Here is a 15,644-nt window from a genome sequence, read left to right on the forward strand (position 1 = left end):
CCTGAAGCCCCCCCCCTCATCAATCACTCTTGTGACCGCAAGCATTGTGTTGCTTGCGGTCACAAGAGGCCGCCTCCGTCTGCCCCGGATCATGCGCTGCTGCCGGGGGTGTTGCGTCCTATCCCCGGCAGCGCGCGCATCATAGAGTTCACTGCTCCGGCACAGGGAGCGCACATTAGAGACGCTCCCTGTGCTGGAGGTCCCAGCACAGGGAACTCTATGATGGGAAAGAGGGGGATCATCTATAAGGGGGGAAGGGGGGGGCATCTATAAGGGGGGGGAGAGGGGGACCATCTATAAGGGAGGGGGACCATCTATGAGGGGGGGAGAGAGGACCATCTATAAGGGGGGGGGGGAGAGGGGACCATCTATATAAGGAGAGGGGAGAGTGGGCCATCTATAAGGGGGGGAAGGGGCCATCTATAGCAGAGGGGGCCATCTATAAGGGGGGAAGGGGCCATCTACAGGAGAGGGGGCCATCTATAAGGGGGCAATATATAAGGGGGGGAAGGGGCCATCTATAAGGGGGGGGCATCTATAAGGGGGGCAACATAGAGGGAGAGGGGGCTTTCTATAAGAGGGGATATACAGAGGGGGCATCTATAAGGAGGCTACATAGTAGGAGGCATATACTATAAGGGGGGATACACAGAGGGGGCATCTATAAGGAGGCTACATAGTAGGAGGCATATACTATAAGGGGGGATACACAGAGTGGGGACCATCTATAAGGAGGCTACATATAGGGCATACACTATAAGGAGGTCACATAGTGTCAGGGTTACCCACTAAATGAGGCCAATACAAATGTGCAATTTGTAGAGAGATTACGATGGTGTCAGAGTGAGGAGTCTAATATGTCTGTCTGGCAGATTCTGTGGATTCGTGGCTCGGAGAAGTTCTCATAATGGCCGAGAGCAGATGGAGAAGAAGATGAAGAGGGAAGAACTCCGATCAGAGAAGACGTCCCCTGTGAGTCACCTGATGTAACTGCACTGTAATGTATATGGTGTCTAGAGCCTGTGTGGAGCAGCGTCCACCTCTATATGACTGGATGCGGTCATACGTGTACAGTGGATGTTATTCAGTAGCAGCGGTGTTGTTAGTAGGTGGTGGTGTTAGTAGCAGCGTTGGTGTTAGTCAGTATGTGGTGGTGTTAGTCAGTATGTGGTGGTGTTAGTCAGTAGCAGTGGTGGTGTTAGTCAGTATGTGGTGGAATTATTTGTTACTTGCTATCTGGTACTATGTTTTATTGGTCTTAGTATACAGGATTTGGTCAGTAACAATATGGCGGTAATATGTGTGGTGATAATATTTTCTCTTCCTATCTTAAGATCGTTATTCGTAATATCTGTCTTGGTGTATATATATATATATATATATATATATATATATATATATATATATATATACACATACATATACCAATAGCATCACTTGGTCGAGGAAGGGGGGAGGCCCAAGTTGACCTCTCGCACCAGGGCCCAGGAGTCATTAGCTACGCCCCTGATCGGGACCCCTGCATTCCCAATGCAGGAGTCCAGATTAAGTGACTAGAGCTGCTCCTGACCTCGCTTCATAGTTCCCTAGCAAAAAGCATAGCATCCCATGCTGTACCCTTACGGCATAGGTTGTCTAGGGGTTAATCAAAGTGTTAGTTTATGTAATGTAATTGTGGGAGGATGTGATTTAGTAAAACAATTGTTAAAGTTTTTAACTTATAAGAAATGGATTGGAATTACTGCTTTATGGAAACTACAAGTATTTGCTTAAACTGACATGTATAAGGCCAGTACAGCTCCCATAGGGGTTGTCAGAAAGTTACGTATAGATATGGGAAGTTCCTTCATCCTGTATTACCGCACAACTAGGCATGTCTGTGGCCCCAAACACAAAGCAGGGTGACAACCTCTCCAGTAGCCATTATAGTTCTCACTAAGTTTCCCCCCCAAAAAACAAGTCACTAAATAAGTTAATAAACAATTTGAGAGCAATTTAGAAATCCTATTTAATAAAATTTTAAAGATTTTTATTTCATTTCATTATTGAACTGAATGTTCGGCCTTAAACTTATTTCTGATTTCTCCGTTTTTATGATCACCGGTCTCTTCTCTTTGTTGTCTAGACAGGATACGTCTCACTATTCAGAAGACGTCAAATTACAACAAAAATAAATCACAGCTACATAGATAATAGTCAGTTTTATGACTTAGTGGTATTTGTGGTTTTTAACTTGAGTAATATCCAAAGACTGAGCTAAGGGATGGAGTTAGTCATTTCTTGCTGCATTACATACACTATAGTCTAATATGGACACCAAGAGCTGGCGCTGCCCATAGAGGACCCATGTGTACAATATATGTGTGGGACATTGCACATTGCTTCCTTGTGCTTCATTGCACAACCACAGAGAAATAAAAAGTATCCATTGGTAGCTGGGAAAATCGTGCAGGAGTGAAGCCACTGAGCCAAGGTGAGGGTCTGAATGTCATACCTGCTAATTATGTGGGGGAAAGGAAATATTTAAAGCAAATGTTACACTAGGTACATGGCGTTGGGTTTTTACATTAACTGACCGGCGCCGACGCAGGATCCTTTTTTTTGAATCACGCACACTCTGCTGGTCTATTCCTGGGCACCATTCCGCCCTTGAGCACTGTGACGATCTGTCCTCTCCTCTGTGACGCGGCTCCATTACAATCGATGGGGACGATGGGCCTGCCCCCAGTGCTCCAGGGCGGACTGGTGCACGGGAACAGATCAGCACCATGCACGGGAACCAGGCCGTGGTTCAAAAGAAAGTACCACGCAACCGGCATGCCAACACCAGCGCTGGTCTGTTGATGTAAAAAACACTAAGCAATGTACCTAGTGGTACATTCACTTTAGGTAATACTGTCACCCGTGTTTGCAATGTGCCAAAAGCTCAGTCAGTCACTTTGCCTCAATCTTTAGGTTGCAGGAAAACACTGGTATGTTTCTATTAAGGCTGACGTATAGAATAAAGATATCATGTCAGTTTTACCGTAAAGTGCACTAAGATAGTTACGGGAATATCCCAAAAATTACAAAATAGCTTTTCCCAATTTCACCCCATAAATAATATTTTGGGGGTTTTGTCATACACTACTGTAGATGGAAAGGCGCCATTACAAAGTTCCTGCAAAAAACAAGCCTGGCAGTCGACCCCAAGCGATCAGCTTATAATCCCCCACCGCATGGATAGGAGATAACAAGCTGAGATGGAGAAACCCTTTAAGAATTATAAGAAACTGTACATGGATTACTTTGAAAAAGATGAGCATATAATGTATCAATGCCTATGTCTAGATTAGGGACCATGAGGCTATGTTCACACTACGTAAAACTACAGCCGCAGTTCTCGCCGCAGAACTACAACCGTAGTTTTGAGGGGTGGAACATATTATTACTTATTTTCAATGGGCTCCCGGCCGGAGTGTACACACATCGTATGCGCTCCGGCCGGGATCTCATGCGGCGCCGGAAAAAAATGACATGTCAGTTTTCTGCGGCCGAAATTCAGTGAATTACGGCCGCAGAAAGACCTGTCAGTTCACACAGTGAAGCAAGCGGCTCCGGCTATGGGAAGCTCTGATGTGGGCGCGCGCTGATGCGCCCGCATTAGAGCTCCGCGGCCGGAAAGATCACCCGGCCGTTACTTAAGTCACAGAACGGCCGGGTGTTCACATTGTGTGAACATAGCCTAAAGGTAATATTTCGTAGAAGCTGTTCTCCCACAGTCAACTTGTCACAAGGATGATTAACAAGTTTTTCCAGTGCTAAAAGTAATCTTAGCTATGTATATGTTGATAGGAAACAAGAGTCAATGCGCTTTTAGTAAAACCTACCTGTCAGGATAGTTCATACCCAAAGCAAACCAAAAAAATAAGCCACAAACAGAAAAAAACACACAAAGAAAACTCCTTGAAGATAAGCATTGCATTTATATTTGGTTATAGACTTTAAAATAACATCTGGCTACAAAAAAACACACCACTACCACAAAAAACAACCTGCAAAATCACACTGTGTGTGTGAGACAATATTAATAAAGTTTTAAGGGGATTACATTTTTTTTCTTTCAGATGAACCGGTGTCAGAAAGTTATATAGATGTGTAATTTACTTCTTTAAAAAAAAATCTTAAGTCTTCCAGTATTTATCAGCTGCCATATGTCCTGCAGGAAGTGGTGTATTCTTTCCAGTCTGACACAATGCTCTCTGCTGCCACCTCTGTCCATGTCAGGAACTGTCCAGAGCAGGAGAGGTTTTCTATGGGGATTTGCTACTGCTCTGGACAGTTCCTGACATGGACAGAGGTGGCAGCAGAGAGCACTGTGTCAGACTGGAAAAAACACATCACTTCCTGCAGGGCATGCAATAGCTGATAAGTACTGGAAGACTTGAAATTTTTACCAAATCTATATAACTTTAAGACACCAGCTGATGTAAAATATTTTTTTTCCGCCTGGGTACCCCTTTAAAGGTGTTATCTAATATTAGAAAAAAGGATATAGCTCCTTTCTTGTCTATAGAATGTGTTCGGTATTGCTGATCAATCCTATTTAAAAGAATATGTCCAAGCTGCAACACCAGATCCAGACCATGGAATTGGAAATCATATGAAGTTTATGACAGTAAAGCTAAGAAGATGCCAAGATGAAAGAGAGTGTCATTCAACTGCATGAGTTCATGACTATATACAGTATATTTATAGTAATTCTCAATGGTGTCTGCAGCATTTGGTTCAGTCGTGCACACAGTCAGGGCTGTATCTACCACTAGGCCCCCGTGGTGGTGGTGGTGGGGTTGTATGGTGGAATTGTTCAGGTCTGGTATCATGGTGTTATCCAGTCACAGTATGGCAGTATTATTCAGGTCTGCTGTGGCGGTGTTATCCAGTCACAGTATGGCAGTAATATTCCGGTCTGGTATGGCTGTGTGACGCCTGGAGATATTACCTACCAATCTACCAATGAAAAACGCAATTCAGACAATGTTTCTACATGTAGAGAAATGCATGTGGCCGAAACCACTGTCAACCCACGCTCCCCAAGATGAGGCGCCTTCAGGTTTAGTGCCTAGGGCAGCAGCAGCTGTTAATATGGCCCGGCCCTGCACACAGTACTCACAGTTATTCCTGCTGTAGCAACTGCAAGTATCCCCACAATCTGGAAATGGTGATGTAACACCTTCTCAATCTCCTTCAGGCAGTCCTGTAAAGAGACAGACATGACACAGGTCATCATTCACTGCAATAAATAAACTACAACCCAGGTTACAAATCCAGGAAGCCTTAAAATTGTGGAATAAGGGAGATTGTGGTGGAACATTAATGTATCCCTGGGAAGGAAGTAAATAGAGAACTTGCAACCATTGTTTAGTTTCTGTGCAATGGTATAAAAACCCCCCACAGAGGCTGCTATTTTTCTGTAAGTTGCAGGTGATGCTATGTTACTGTGGAATCCTAGCCCTGTACCCACCAACCCTATGAGAACTGTAAGGCCCCCTTCACACGTCTGGTAAATGTATCTGGATTTCTCATTAGGAAATCCGGATAAATTTATCTCCCCATAGGGTTTTATTGAGCAAGGACACCCTTTAGGATTTTTTCTGAAGGGTGTCCATGCTGAAAAGTAGCTCTGGAAAATCTAGGACATAAAACCTATGGGGGCATCCAGCTTTGATGCATCTGGAACCTGTCTGAAATTCCGGACGCAATTACAAAAAAGCCGGGGCCAACGCCAGCACTCAGGCCAGTGCTGCTGGGTTCTGACGCTGGCCCTTAAACTACTGTACTCACATCTGCCCCTGTCAATCACTCTTGTGGCTGGAGGCAGTGTTATACCTATGGCCACATGAGGCTGCTACCTCCCCCCAGCGCGGAGGTGCAGTAATGACGTCACTTGTGTGCACGCAGCACCAAAAGATTGAAGGAGAAGCCGCAGTCTGCTGCAGGTGAGCATGGTTTTTTTTTTTTTTTCACTCTGTTTTTAGGACAAGGAAGCACTGATGGTTTCCTGAAGACTCCTGAAAGGCTTCCTGATTAGTGTTTCCTGACTGTACAATTGGCACAGACGTGTGAAGAGGGCCTAAGAGGATAGCACTGGGCACTAAACCAGTGAGGCAAGAGCCGTCAGGAAGGAAACTTTAACTTCTGAATGTAAATCAGATGATATAACTTGTAACAAATTAACAAATGTTGGACAATGGAAACACAATGATTTTGAAAACAGCTGAAATTATAATACAGTGTGTATACAACATACCTTGTGCTCCTTATGATCTTCTAAACATAAATTTTGCACTTTTTCTGCACTCTTTGGGTCTTCAAGCCCACAACACTTTGCCTGTAAAAACGTTTAGAATTTTGAATATAAATGTTAAAGGGAACCTGTCCGATCCTAAATGCACCACAAGCTGCCACCAATTACCATATACTGTTTTTCCCTGAGAATAAGACAGTGTCTTATATTAATTTTTGCTCCCAAAGATGCACTAGGTCTTATTTTCAGGGGATGTCTTATTTTTCCATGAAGAATTCACGTCACATGCACAGCAGGGACAGTGTACGGTATGGTGGCTTTTGGCCACCAGGGGGAGCTCAGCACAGCACACTCGTACAGCACAGCAGGGACAGTGTACGGTATTGCAGCTTCCGGCCACCAGGGGGAGCTCACCACAGCACACTTATACAGCACAGCAGGAACAGTGTACAGTATGGTAGCAGGCGACGAGATAACAGCAGACTGTGTGCATCTCTACATCTGGAGGCAGGGGACAACAGGGATGGCAGCAGGCGACGGGCCTCTTGATTCCCTGCCTGCACATTTACAAGTAACGGCCGTGGAAAGGAACATCGGGGTTGGTGGCAGGTTACAGTCTTCATGTTCTGCATGCAGCTGCTCTGCAACGGACGGTGAAGGTAGGGGACAATGGCGACGGGCTACAAAAGAATCACAGCTGCATGCCGTGGTGTTCTGTTCGACGGGTATGCTTCCAAACAAAAACTTTGCTAGGTCTTATTTTTGGGGGAGGCCTTATATTTAGCAATTCAGCAAAACCTCTACTAGGTTTTATTTTCAGGGGATGTCTTATTTTTGGGGAGACAGGGTAGCTGTGGGGAGGACTTTTCTGACAAGTGTACTTAGTATTAGAGAGGGGGACCTCTAAAGCTGCTGTGTTCAATTGAAAACAAGATAAACAGGTTAGTAAAGATTATTGCAAAAAAATGTTAAATCGTTAACATTTTTTCATTTGAAAAAAAAAAGTTGCACTTTAACTGTTAAATAATGAAAAAATAAATAAAATATTTAATAACGTAAAAAAAAACCAACAACATAAAAAGCATGCATACCTTGAACTAGTTTCTGTGTTGACAGCATGCACCATTAAATATAATGACTGTTTTTTGTATTCATACTATTTTGTGAGTGTTCGCTATCGACATATTGCAAGATTCAAATACACAAGATAGGTGATAAATATCTGATCGGGGGGTCCAACCACTGGGACTCCCACCGATCACAAGTACAATGTACAATCTTCAAAGTGCTAGGACTCATGCAATACATACATATAACTACGGATATACAAACCAGATGGGAATCAGATACTGCAGTACTTAGTGTTTGATGCAGAACACATAATACTTACAAATGTATGGATATCTACTAAAGTTGTGTTTTCTCCTTTTTTGTCTAGAAAATCGTTGTAAGCCTCGGTGTAGAGTTTTTTTGCCCCTTCCACAGCCTAATAAAAGAACATGATCCATAATATCATTAAAAAAATCATATACAATACAACATAAATGCAATATATTCCATTTTACCAGGACCCAGCTCTGTTTTCCATTGATCTATACGGCTATCTTCCCCCCCGCAGGCCGTCCCAATAGCCGTACTTTGACAACATAAATAAGAATGGTTCTCCAGAATGAAGGCATTCCTGAGAGTGGTTACTCTGTATAGTAATTGGTATGTATTGTATGCTACTGGTATACAGAATGGTTTCTATATAAGAGACAGAAATGCGTTGTGTGAAAACATATTAAAGAAGCTCCCCATGGCCACACAGCATCACCTTATCAGGTCACTGACCGCTCCCGGGCTCCAGTTTATCACTTGTTCTGCTGTTGCCACAACCTGGCAGGAAGGGCCTGCTCAGCCAGTCAGTGACTGCAGCTGTGTCCCGCTACAGTCACTGACTGCATTCCTAAACATGGGTTAACATTGCAGGAGCAGGAGATCCAGGTGCCTGGCAGGCTCCAGAAGTGGTAGGGCAGCGCAGTGGGGGCATGGGGACAGGTAAGTAGAGCTTCTTTATTATGTTCCCACAACCACCTGCCTGCAGCCAACTTGTCATCATGACCAGACTTCTCCTTTAACTCTGTAAGGACCAAACAGTCGAAGGTGAATGTGTATAAGGAAGTCAGGAAGTGTAGCTTGCAGCTAGACATGTAGACACAACGTAAATAATATAATATATGTAACGTTCCTTTGTGGTTTATAGTGATATGAAGATCTACGACATGTAATATTCTCTATGATAGCATCATGCTATATATACAATAAAGGTCAAGTGAGCTGAAAACAATAACTAAGGTCTTTGGCATGTGTGCTGGAGTTCTGGTGCATTTTCTCCAATGTATATTTACAAAGGTAACATTTTGGCAATATTTTGCTCAGTTTCTCTTCTACAACCTCCATCTTTCCACATGGGAGAGTAAATAAAAACTGTCTGGTTTTCCAACAGCAACAAATCACAGCAAGATAGCTGAGGTGTTATTGGTTGCTGTGGGAAAGCCAGATAGCTGATAGACAGTTTTTATTTATGCTTTCCATGACAGGATCGCCAATATATTCTAACATTTAAGACATTCTAACATATAACATAAGACAGCTGATGTAAAAATCAAAGGCACCCCAAAATTTTAATTTAAAAAGGGGTGTGACACATATAAACCACTCCTTTTTAACGCTATAGCCCCAAAGGCCCTCAAAAGTGACATAGAAGTAGAAGAGCACTGGTGACTGGCATAGGAGATGTACAATGAGCTGACTGACATAGGAGTAATAGTACAGGGAGGTGACTGGCATGGTAGTAACAGTACAGAGATGTGACTGTTGAGCTGTTTGTTCAGGAGAGCAGAGATAAGGGCTGGAAACAGACCCATATGAGGCAGCTACTCTGATGGATTTCACATAGAATAAGACACAGCAGACAGCACTACGCATGCAAAGAAAGTGAGCTGAATTTTTAATAGAGACTTATGGAGAAAATGTATTTTTTTGTATCATAAGTAAGAGGCAAGAATAAAAAAAAACATTCAAAGGTATCCAGAGTTTTTAAAACCACAGCTATAGTGGATAACATTGATTAAAGGGGTATCCCACTCAAACATAACTTTTGATATGTTGCTGCCTATGGTGAGACTTACAATTCCTTCCATACTTTTTATTATCTGTTTAGTCTCCTTCCCCCAGGTTTAGTCTCCTTCCCTCTTAGCTGCTGCTTTCTGCTGAAAACACTAAAATCTGTGTGTAAGCCTTTCTCTCTGTCTCCTCCTCCTTCCTCCTACCTTCAGAGACAGCTGATGTAAACAAGTCCCTGGAAGGCTTTATTTGCAGCATTGTAATGCTGGGGGGTTATTCTCAGGTCAAGTTGCTGATGAACTCACTGAGAATAATCTTCCCAGCATTACAAAGTTGCACATAGGGACTTGTTTACATCAACTGTCTCAGAAGGGAAGGGGGGGGTCAGAGCAGAGACGGACTAAAAAGCTCAGACACAGTTTTTTGTGTCTTTAGCAGAAAGCAGCAGCTCAGAACTGGGGGAAAAAGACTGAACAGATAATAACAAGAATGGAATAAATTGTTAGTCTCACCATGGAAATTCTCACAGATACACCACTTTATATTCGTGTGTATATTACTTGTCAACCACGTGTACATATAGAATATTTTTCACAGAACCATGTATTAAAAATGAACTTTTATTAAATATTCAAAATAAAAAGAAAAGAACAAAATTCCAATACTCCAAAAAGGCACATCTAAATAAATGTAATCTCATAGGTATCTCAGATATTATTAGTTTATATATTGTCTCTTGTCTCGACGCGTTTCACCCAGTATTACAAACTGGGATCCTCAGGAGACTTTTCAGACTATGGTAAGATAACCGGTTACAGAATGGGGTCAGAGTTATAGATATATATCAGATACAGAATATGGGTCACACCCTTGATTATGACCTCCGATAAAGCACTTGGAGCATCACCAAAACAAAAAAGTGGAAAATATTTCCATATACTGTTCTATCCCCTCTGAGTATCACAATATTCTCAACATGGCTAACAGTCATTTTTTAGATTATCATATTATAGCAGATGAAGTGCCCGTGTAAGCTCACAGCCTTAGCCGCTCAGACCTGAGGACAATCCCCCACAGTCAACACATTGATTGTGACTCAAGCAAAAACATCAGAGGAGAAACAGAATAAATCATAGCCCCATTTGGGACAACTCACGACCCCCACGTGTGTGTGCCAGCAAAGATGGTTCTGTGTCAGCCTCCATGATCCCCGGGTTGGTTTAAATAGACTGTGGGCGGGATTATACATCTAGTTGCCACTAATCAGGGAAGGTCCGGGCTGGTCAGCTGCCGACGTTCCTGCCATTCTATTGGCGCCCTAACACCACTGCACCTGTCTTTCCCCCCTCTCCGGTGATTCTAGAGTCTATGGAACGCTGCGTGCGTGTCACTCGTCCGGAACCGGAACTACGTCATAAGCGGGTCATCCATAAACCGCAAACTGCGTTCCATTTCTCCAGGCCGGGGGCCATGAAACGCATACTGCGCTCCACTTATACAAACCAGAGGCGCATCATATACGATCGCCTTGGAGCGCAGAATGCGTTCCACTGGTGTAAACAGTGTATATGCCCGCTATACATAAAACAGTGATGAATCGCGCCTGCGCTTCATGTTGATAGGACCCGTGTTTGTTTATACATTAGTTTCGTTATTTTATTTGTTCTAGGACTCAGTATTGTTATGGGTTGTTTAATTAGTGTAGGGATCAGTGATATAGTCAGCATAGGGTTAACTGTAGGACAAGGGGCATACTAAAGTATATTAAGGTATAGCCACCTGTTTGATGAAACATTGACATGCACAATCGCTCAGTCACCGTACATATATCAGGGGTTCCCTCCCTGCCTCACAAAACTAACTAACCCTATCCTATAATCCCCCCTAATTCTTACCCTTGGCCTATCTAAACACAGAGCACTTGCCCTAAGAAGGGCGACCCCGTCCGGAACCTTACCCTATTCTCCTATGATCTCCCTATATTCTAGGGGTTATTATAGCTATGTGTATTTAAAATCCCTGATTAAACTGTGACACCAAAACCACCTAAACAAAAAAGTAAAGAATTCTTTGAGGTTAAACTCATTATTGATAAACGATAATAGAATCCATACAATCATGAATCTTAATAAGAACTGGGTTAACTCCATCCTAGGGTCGATATCCCCATCAGCTCATTACAGAAATAGCACATAGCTATAATAACCCCTAGAATATAGGGAGATCATAGGAGAATAGGGTAAGGTTCCGGACGGGGTCGCCCTTCTTAGGGCAAGTGCTCTGTGTTTAGATAGGCCAAGGGTAAGAATTAGGGGGGATTATAGGATAGGGTTAGTTAGTTTTGTGAGGCAGGGAGGGAACCCCTGATATATGTACCGTGACGGAGCGATTGTGCATGTCAATGTTTCATCAAACAGGTGGCTATACCTTAATATACTTTAGTATGCCCCTTGTCCTACAGTTAACCCTATGCTGACTATATCACTGATCCCTACACTAATTAAACAACCCATAACAATACTGAGTCCTAGAACAAATAAAATAACTAAACTAATGTATAAACAAACACGGGTCCTATCAACATGAAGCGCAGGCGCGATTCATCACTGTTTTATGTATAGCGGGCATATACACTGTTTACACCAGTGGAACGCATTCTGCGCTCCAAGGCGATCGTATATGATGCGCCTCTGGTTTGTATAAGTGGAGCGCAGTATGCGTTTCATGGCCCCCGGCCTGGAGAAATGGAACGCAGTTTGCGGTTCATGGATGACCCGCTTATGACGTAGTTCCGGTTCCGGACGAGTGACACGCACGCAGCGTTCCATAGACTCTAGAATCACCGGAGAGGGGGGAAAGACAGGTGCAGTGGTGTTAGGGCGCCAATAGAATGGCAGGAACGTCGGCAGCTGACCAGCCCGGACCTTCCCTGATTAGTGGCAACTAGATGTATAATCCTACCCACAGTCTATTTAAACCAACCCGGGGATCATGGAGGCTGACACCAGAACCATCTTTGCTGGCACACACACGTGGGGGTCGTGAGTTGTCCCAAATGGGGCTATGATTTATTCTGTTTCTCCTCTGATGTTTTTGCTTGAGTCACAATCAATGTGTTGACTGTGGGGGATTGTCCTCAGGTCTGAGCGGCTAAGGCTGTGAGCTTACACGGGAACTTCATCTGCTATAATATGATAATCTAAAAAATGACTGTTAGCCATGTTGAGAATATTGTGATACTCAGAGGGGATAGAACAGTATATGGAAATATTTTACACTTTTTTGTTTTGGTGATGCTCCAAGTGCTTTATCGGAGGTCATAATCAAGGGTGTGACCCATATTCTGTATCTGATATAGATCTATAACTCTGACCCCATACTGTAACCGGTTATCTTACCATAGTCTGAAAAGTCTCTGAGGATCCCAGTTTGTAATACTGGGTGAAACGCGTCGAGACAAGAGACAATATATAAACTAATAATATCTGAGATACCTATGAGATTACATTTATTTAGATGTGCCTTTTTGGAGTATTGGAATTTTCTTCTTTTCTTTTTATTTTGAATATTTAATAAAAGTTCATTTTTAATACGTGGTTCTGTGAAATTAGTCTCACTATGGGCAGCAACAAATAAAAAGTTATGTTTGAGTGGAATACCCCTTTAATTAATTGCAATGGTGCCTGTGAAGGGTTGGGAAATATAAGCCGTTAAAAGGCGTCATAACACATTGTGAACTGTTTTCTTTATATGTGACCAAAACGCTGCCCAACGCTGCCCAACGCTGCCCATTCTGACCGCTGTCAATAACCAACAATGTTCTAGCTGCTCACTATAGCCTTCATTTGGAGTGACCTATAGCTGCAAAGTCGATAGACCTTTTTACTAAAACTTCTATACATGTAGAATGATGAAAATTAATATATTTTACCTTCTGTTTACCCAAAAATGCAATGACTCCAGCGATGACCTCTGCAGCAAAAATCACCAGTAAACAGACAAAGAACTACAACGGAGAGAGCAAACTCATTACCAACAACACACACACAGGCTATCTATGTTATCTATCTTTTTGCCTATCCATTTTTATTAGGTTTCACATAAAGATATGTAAAAAGTTACTCAGTATTCCGTAAATTAGCTAAATATCAGCAATATATCAAACTTATTATCTTACCGCTCCAAGCAAACATTGAGATTCACGAGCCGCTCCACAGCAACCAAAGAAGCCAATAAGCATCATCAGAGCTCCCGCTACTATCAGCACATAAAGACCTAAGAGGAAAAGATGAGAAAAAAAATATGAAGATACAATCAACAACAAATAAGTGATGCAGATTAACAAGGCTTAAAGGAAAAGTCCGGCCAGGCCCATTTTTTTTTAGCAAGTGCTGGGGAGCAGTGGAGTAGCTATTATAGAGGCAGGGTAGGCAGTTGCTATGGGGCCCATGCAGGAGGGAGTCCCAGGGGAGAAGATAAGAGCGTGTGTTCTTCTGCTTAACCCCTTATGTACTGCAGTGTGTAAGTGACCCAATGTTTACTTACATGCTGCAACAAAAAAAGGGTTAACAAGCAGAAGACAGAGATCTCTGCTTCACTGCACTGATAACCTCTGACCTCTGTTCTCCAGCTGGCATTCAAGTAGGAAAGAAAATAGTGCAGAGCTCCATGCAGAGGTCAGGGGTTATCAGTGCACTAGCAGTAAAGCAGATATTATATATATACACACACACACACACACATACAGTATATACAGTGCTTTGTCTTGTGCGTAGGGGAGGGGGGCCCCTTAGAAATTTTTGCTATGGGGCCCCGTGAATCCTAGTTACACCACTGCTGGGGAGGATAAAAGAAATAACGGGCTCTTGCCTCCCCCGCTGGAGGCCTGGTCTGGGACCCGGGTTATGATGTGTCAGGTCCACTCAGCCAGTTAGCGACTGTAGTAGGGTCCCACCTCGGTTGCTGACCGGCTGAGTAGACCTCACATGTCACGAACTGGGTCCCCCGCTCAGACCAGAGAGCAGCTGGGGACCCCGGGACTAGAGCGGTGGTATGCGGCCAGCAGCGTTGGAGCAGGGGGAGGGGAGGTAAGGGCAGGTTATTTCTTTTATCTTCCCCCTTCCCGGCACTTACTAAAAAATAGGTCTGGCAAGACTCCTTTAATTGTTTTATAGTTAAAAAATGTTACTACTAGATTTACTAATAGTTAAAACTATGATCAAAGTAATTTTTGCATAGAACTGGAGAGACCAAAGCTGATCCATGGTCTGTGTGACCCACATTTTCCTGGCAGCAGAGACGGACCCATGTACTCAGAGTAAGAAAAAGCTTTCCCTATAATCGTCAGAATATTACTGTGATACTGGAATTCGGATAGCAACTGTTGTCTAACTACATTCTTAGGCCGGGTTCTCACAAGGTATGACAGTGGTCATTCTGTGACATGGTCGTGTCACTGAACGGACGCTGACCTCAGCCGATACGGCAGTACCCGCCGGATGAACTTAAAGGGGTAGTGCGGTGTTTAACATTTATTCACTAAGTAACACACATTACAAAGTTATAAAACTTTGTAATGTGTGTTATTTAAGTAAATGTCCCCCTTTCCTGTGTTCCCCCCACCCCGGTAGTGTGCTGCATTATACTTACTGAATTGCTGTCAACCCCAGCCGCCATCTTGGGTCAACAACGCCATCTTTGGGAGGCCGGACCGCTCCAGCCATCCCTCATGCCAGCCCCCTGCACTTTACATTGTCTGCACTGTCAGTTTTGTGTGGCCGCTATTCAATGAATAGCAGCCACACAAAACTGACATGTGACATGCCGCATGAAATCCCGACCACAGTGTATACAGAGTGTACACACCGTGGTCGGGTTTCCATAGTAAGTAAATTGATTGCCCACAGTAATTGAATAACATCCGTTGTTACAAACCTGCAGCAAAGGCCGTTGTTTAATTAAATTATATGTTGTGTGAATGTGCCTTAAACTTAGCTGATGGGGCCTACTGGTATTTACTTCCAATATGTTTGATCAAATGAGTAGCAGGGTTCAGATGAATGCTGTGCCCATTCATGTCTCCAGAAAGTGGTGCGACTGGTGTATGGATAAGTCCACAAACTTTCTGTGAAACTGACTAAAGCACAGTGGCCATCTTTGTTTTAGCGATCAATGGGGGTCACAACACCTGGACGTGTGTTTAAGAAGTACTCTGGGGGGGGGGGATTTCAAATTGACTGGTGTCAGTAAG

General features: G+C 43.3%; 1 protein-coding gene across 1 annotated transcript in view; it reads right to left on the bottom strand.

Moving 5' to 3' along the window:
• TSPAN2 (tetraspanin 2) overlaps positions 1 to 15,644 on the bottom strand; it is a 126,786-nt gene that overhangs the window by 2,169 nt on the left and 108,973 nt on the right. The window contains exons 3-7 of the mRNA XM_069945111.1: positions 13,572 to 13,669; positions 13,326 to 13,400; positions 7,677 to 7,772; positions 6,290 to 6,370; positions 5,153 to 5,236 (exon numbers count right to left, since the gene is read on the bottom strand). Coding sequence (XP_069801212.1) covers positions 5,153 to 5,236; positions 6,290 to 6,370; positions 7,677 to 7,772; positions 13,326 to 13,400; positions 13,572 to 13,669 — 434 coding nt within the window. The remainder of the gene's footprint in view (positions 1 to 5,152; positions 5,237 to 6,289; positions 6,371 to 7,676; positions 7,773 to 13,325; positions 13,401 to 13,571; positions 13,670 to 15,644) is intronic.

The sequence above is a fragment of the Dendropsophus ebraccatus genome, chromosome 11 (genome assembly GCF_027789765.1).
Source record: "Dendropsophus ebraccatus isolate aDenEbr1 chromosome 11, aDenEbr1.pat, whole genome shotgun sequence".
NCBI lineage: Eukaryota > Metazoa > Chordata > Amphibia > Anura > Hylidae > Dendropsophus > Dendropsophus ebraccatus.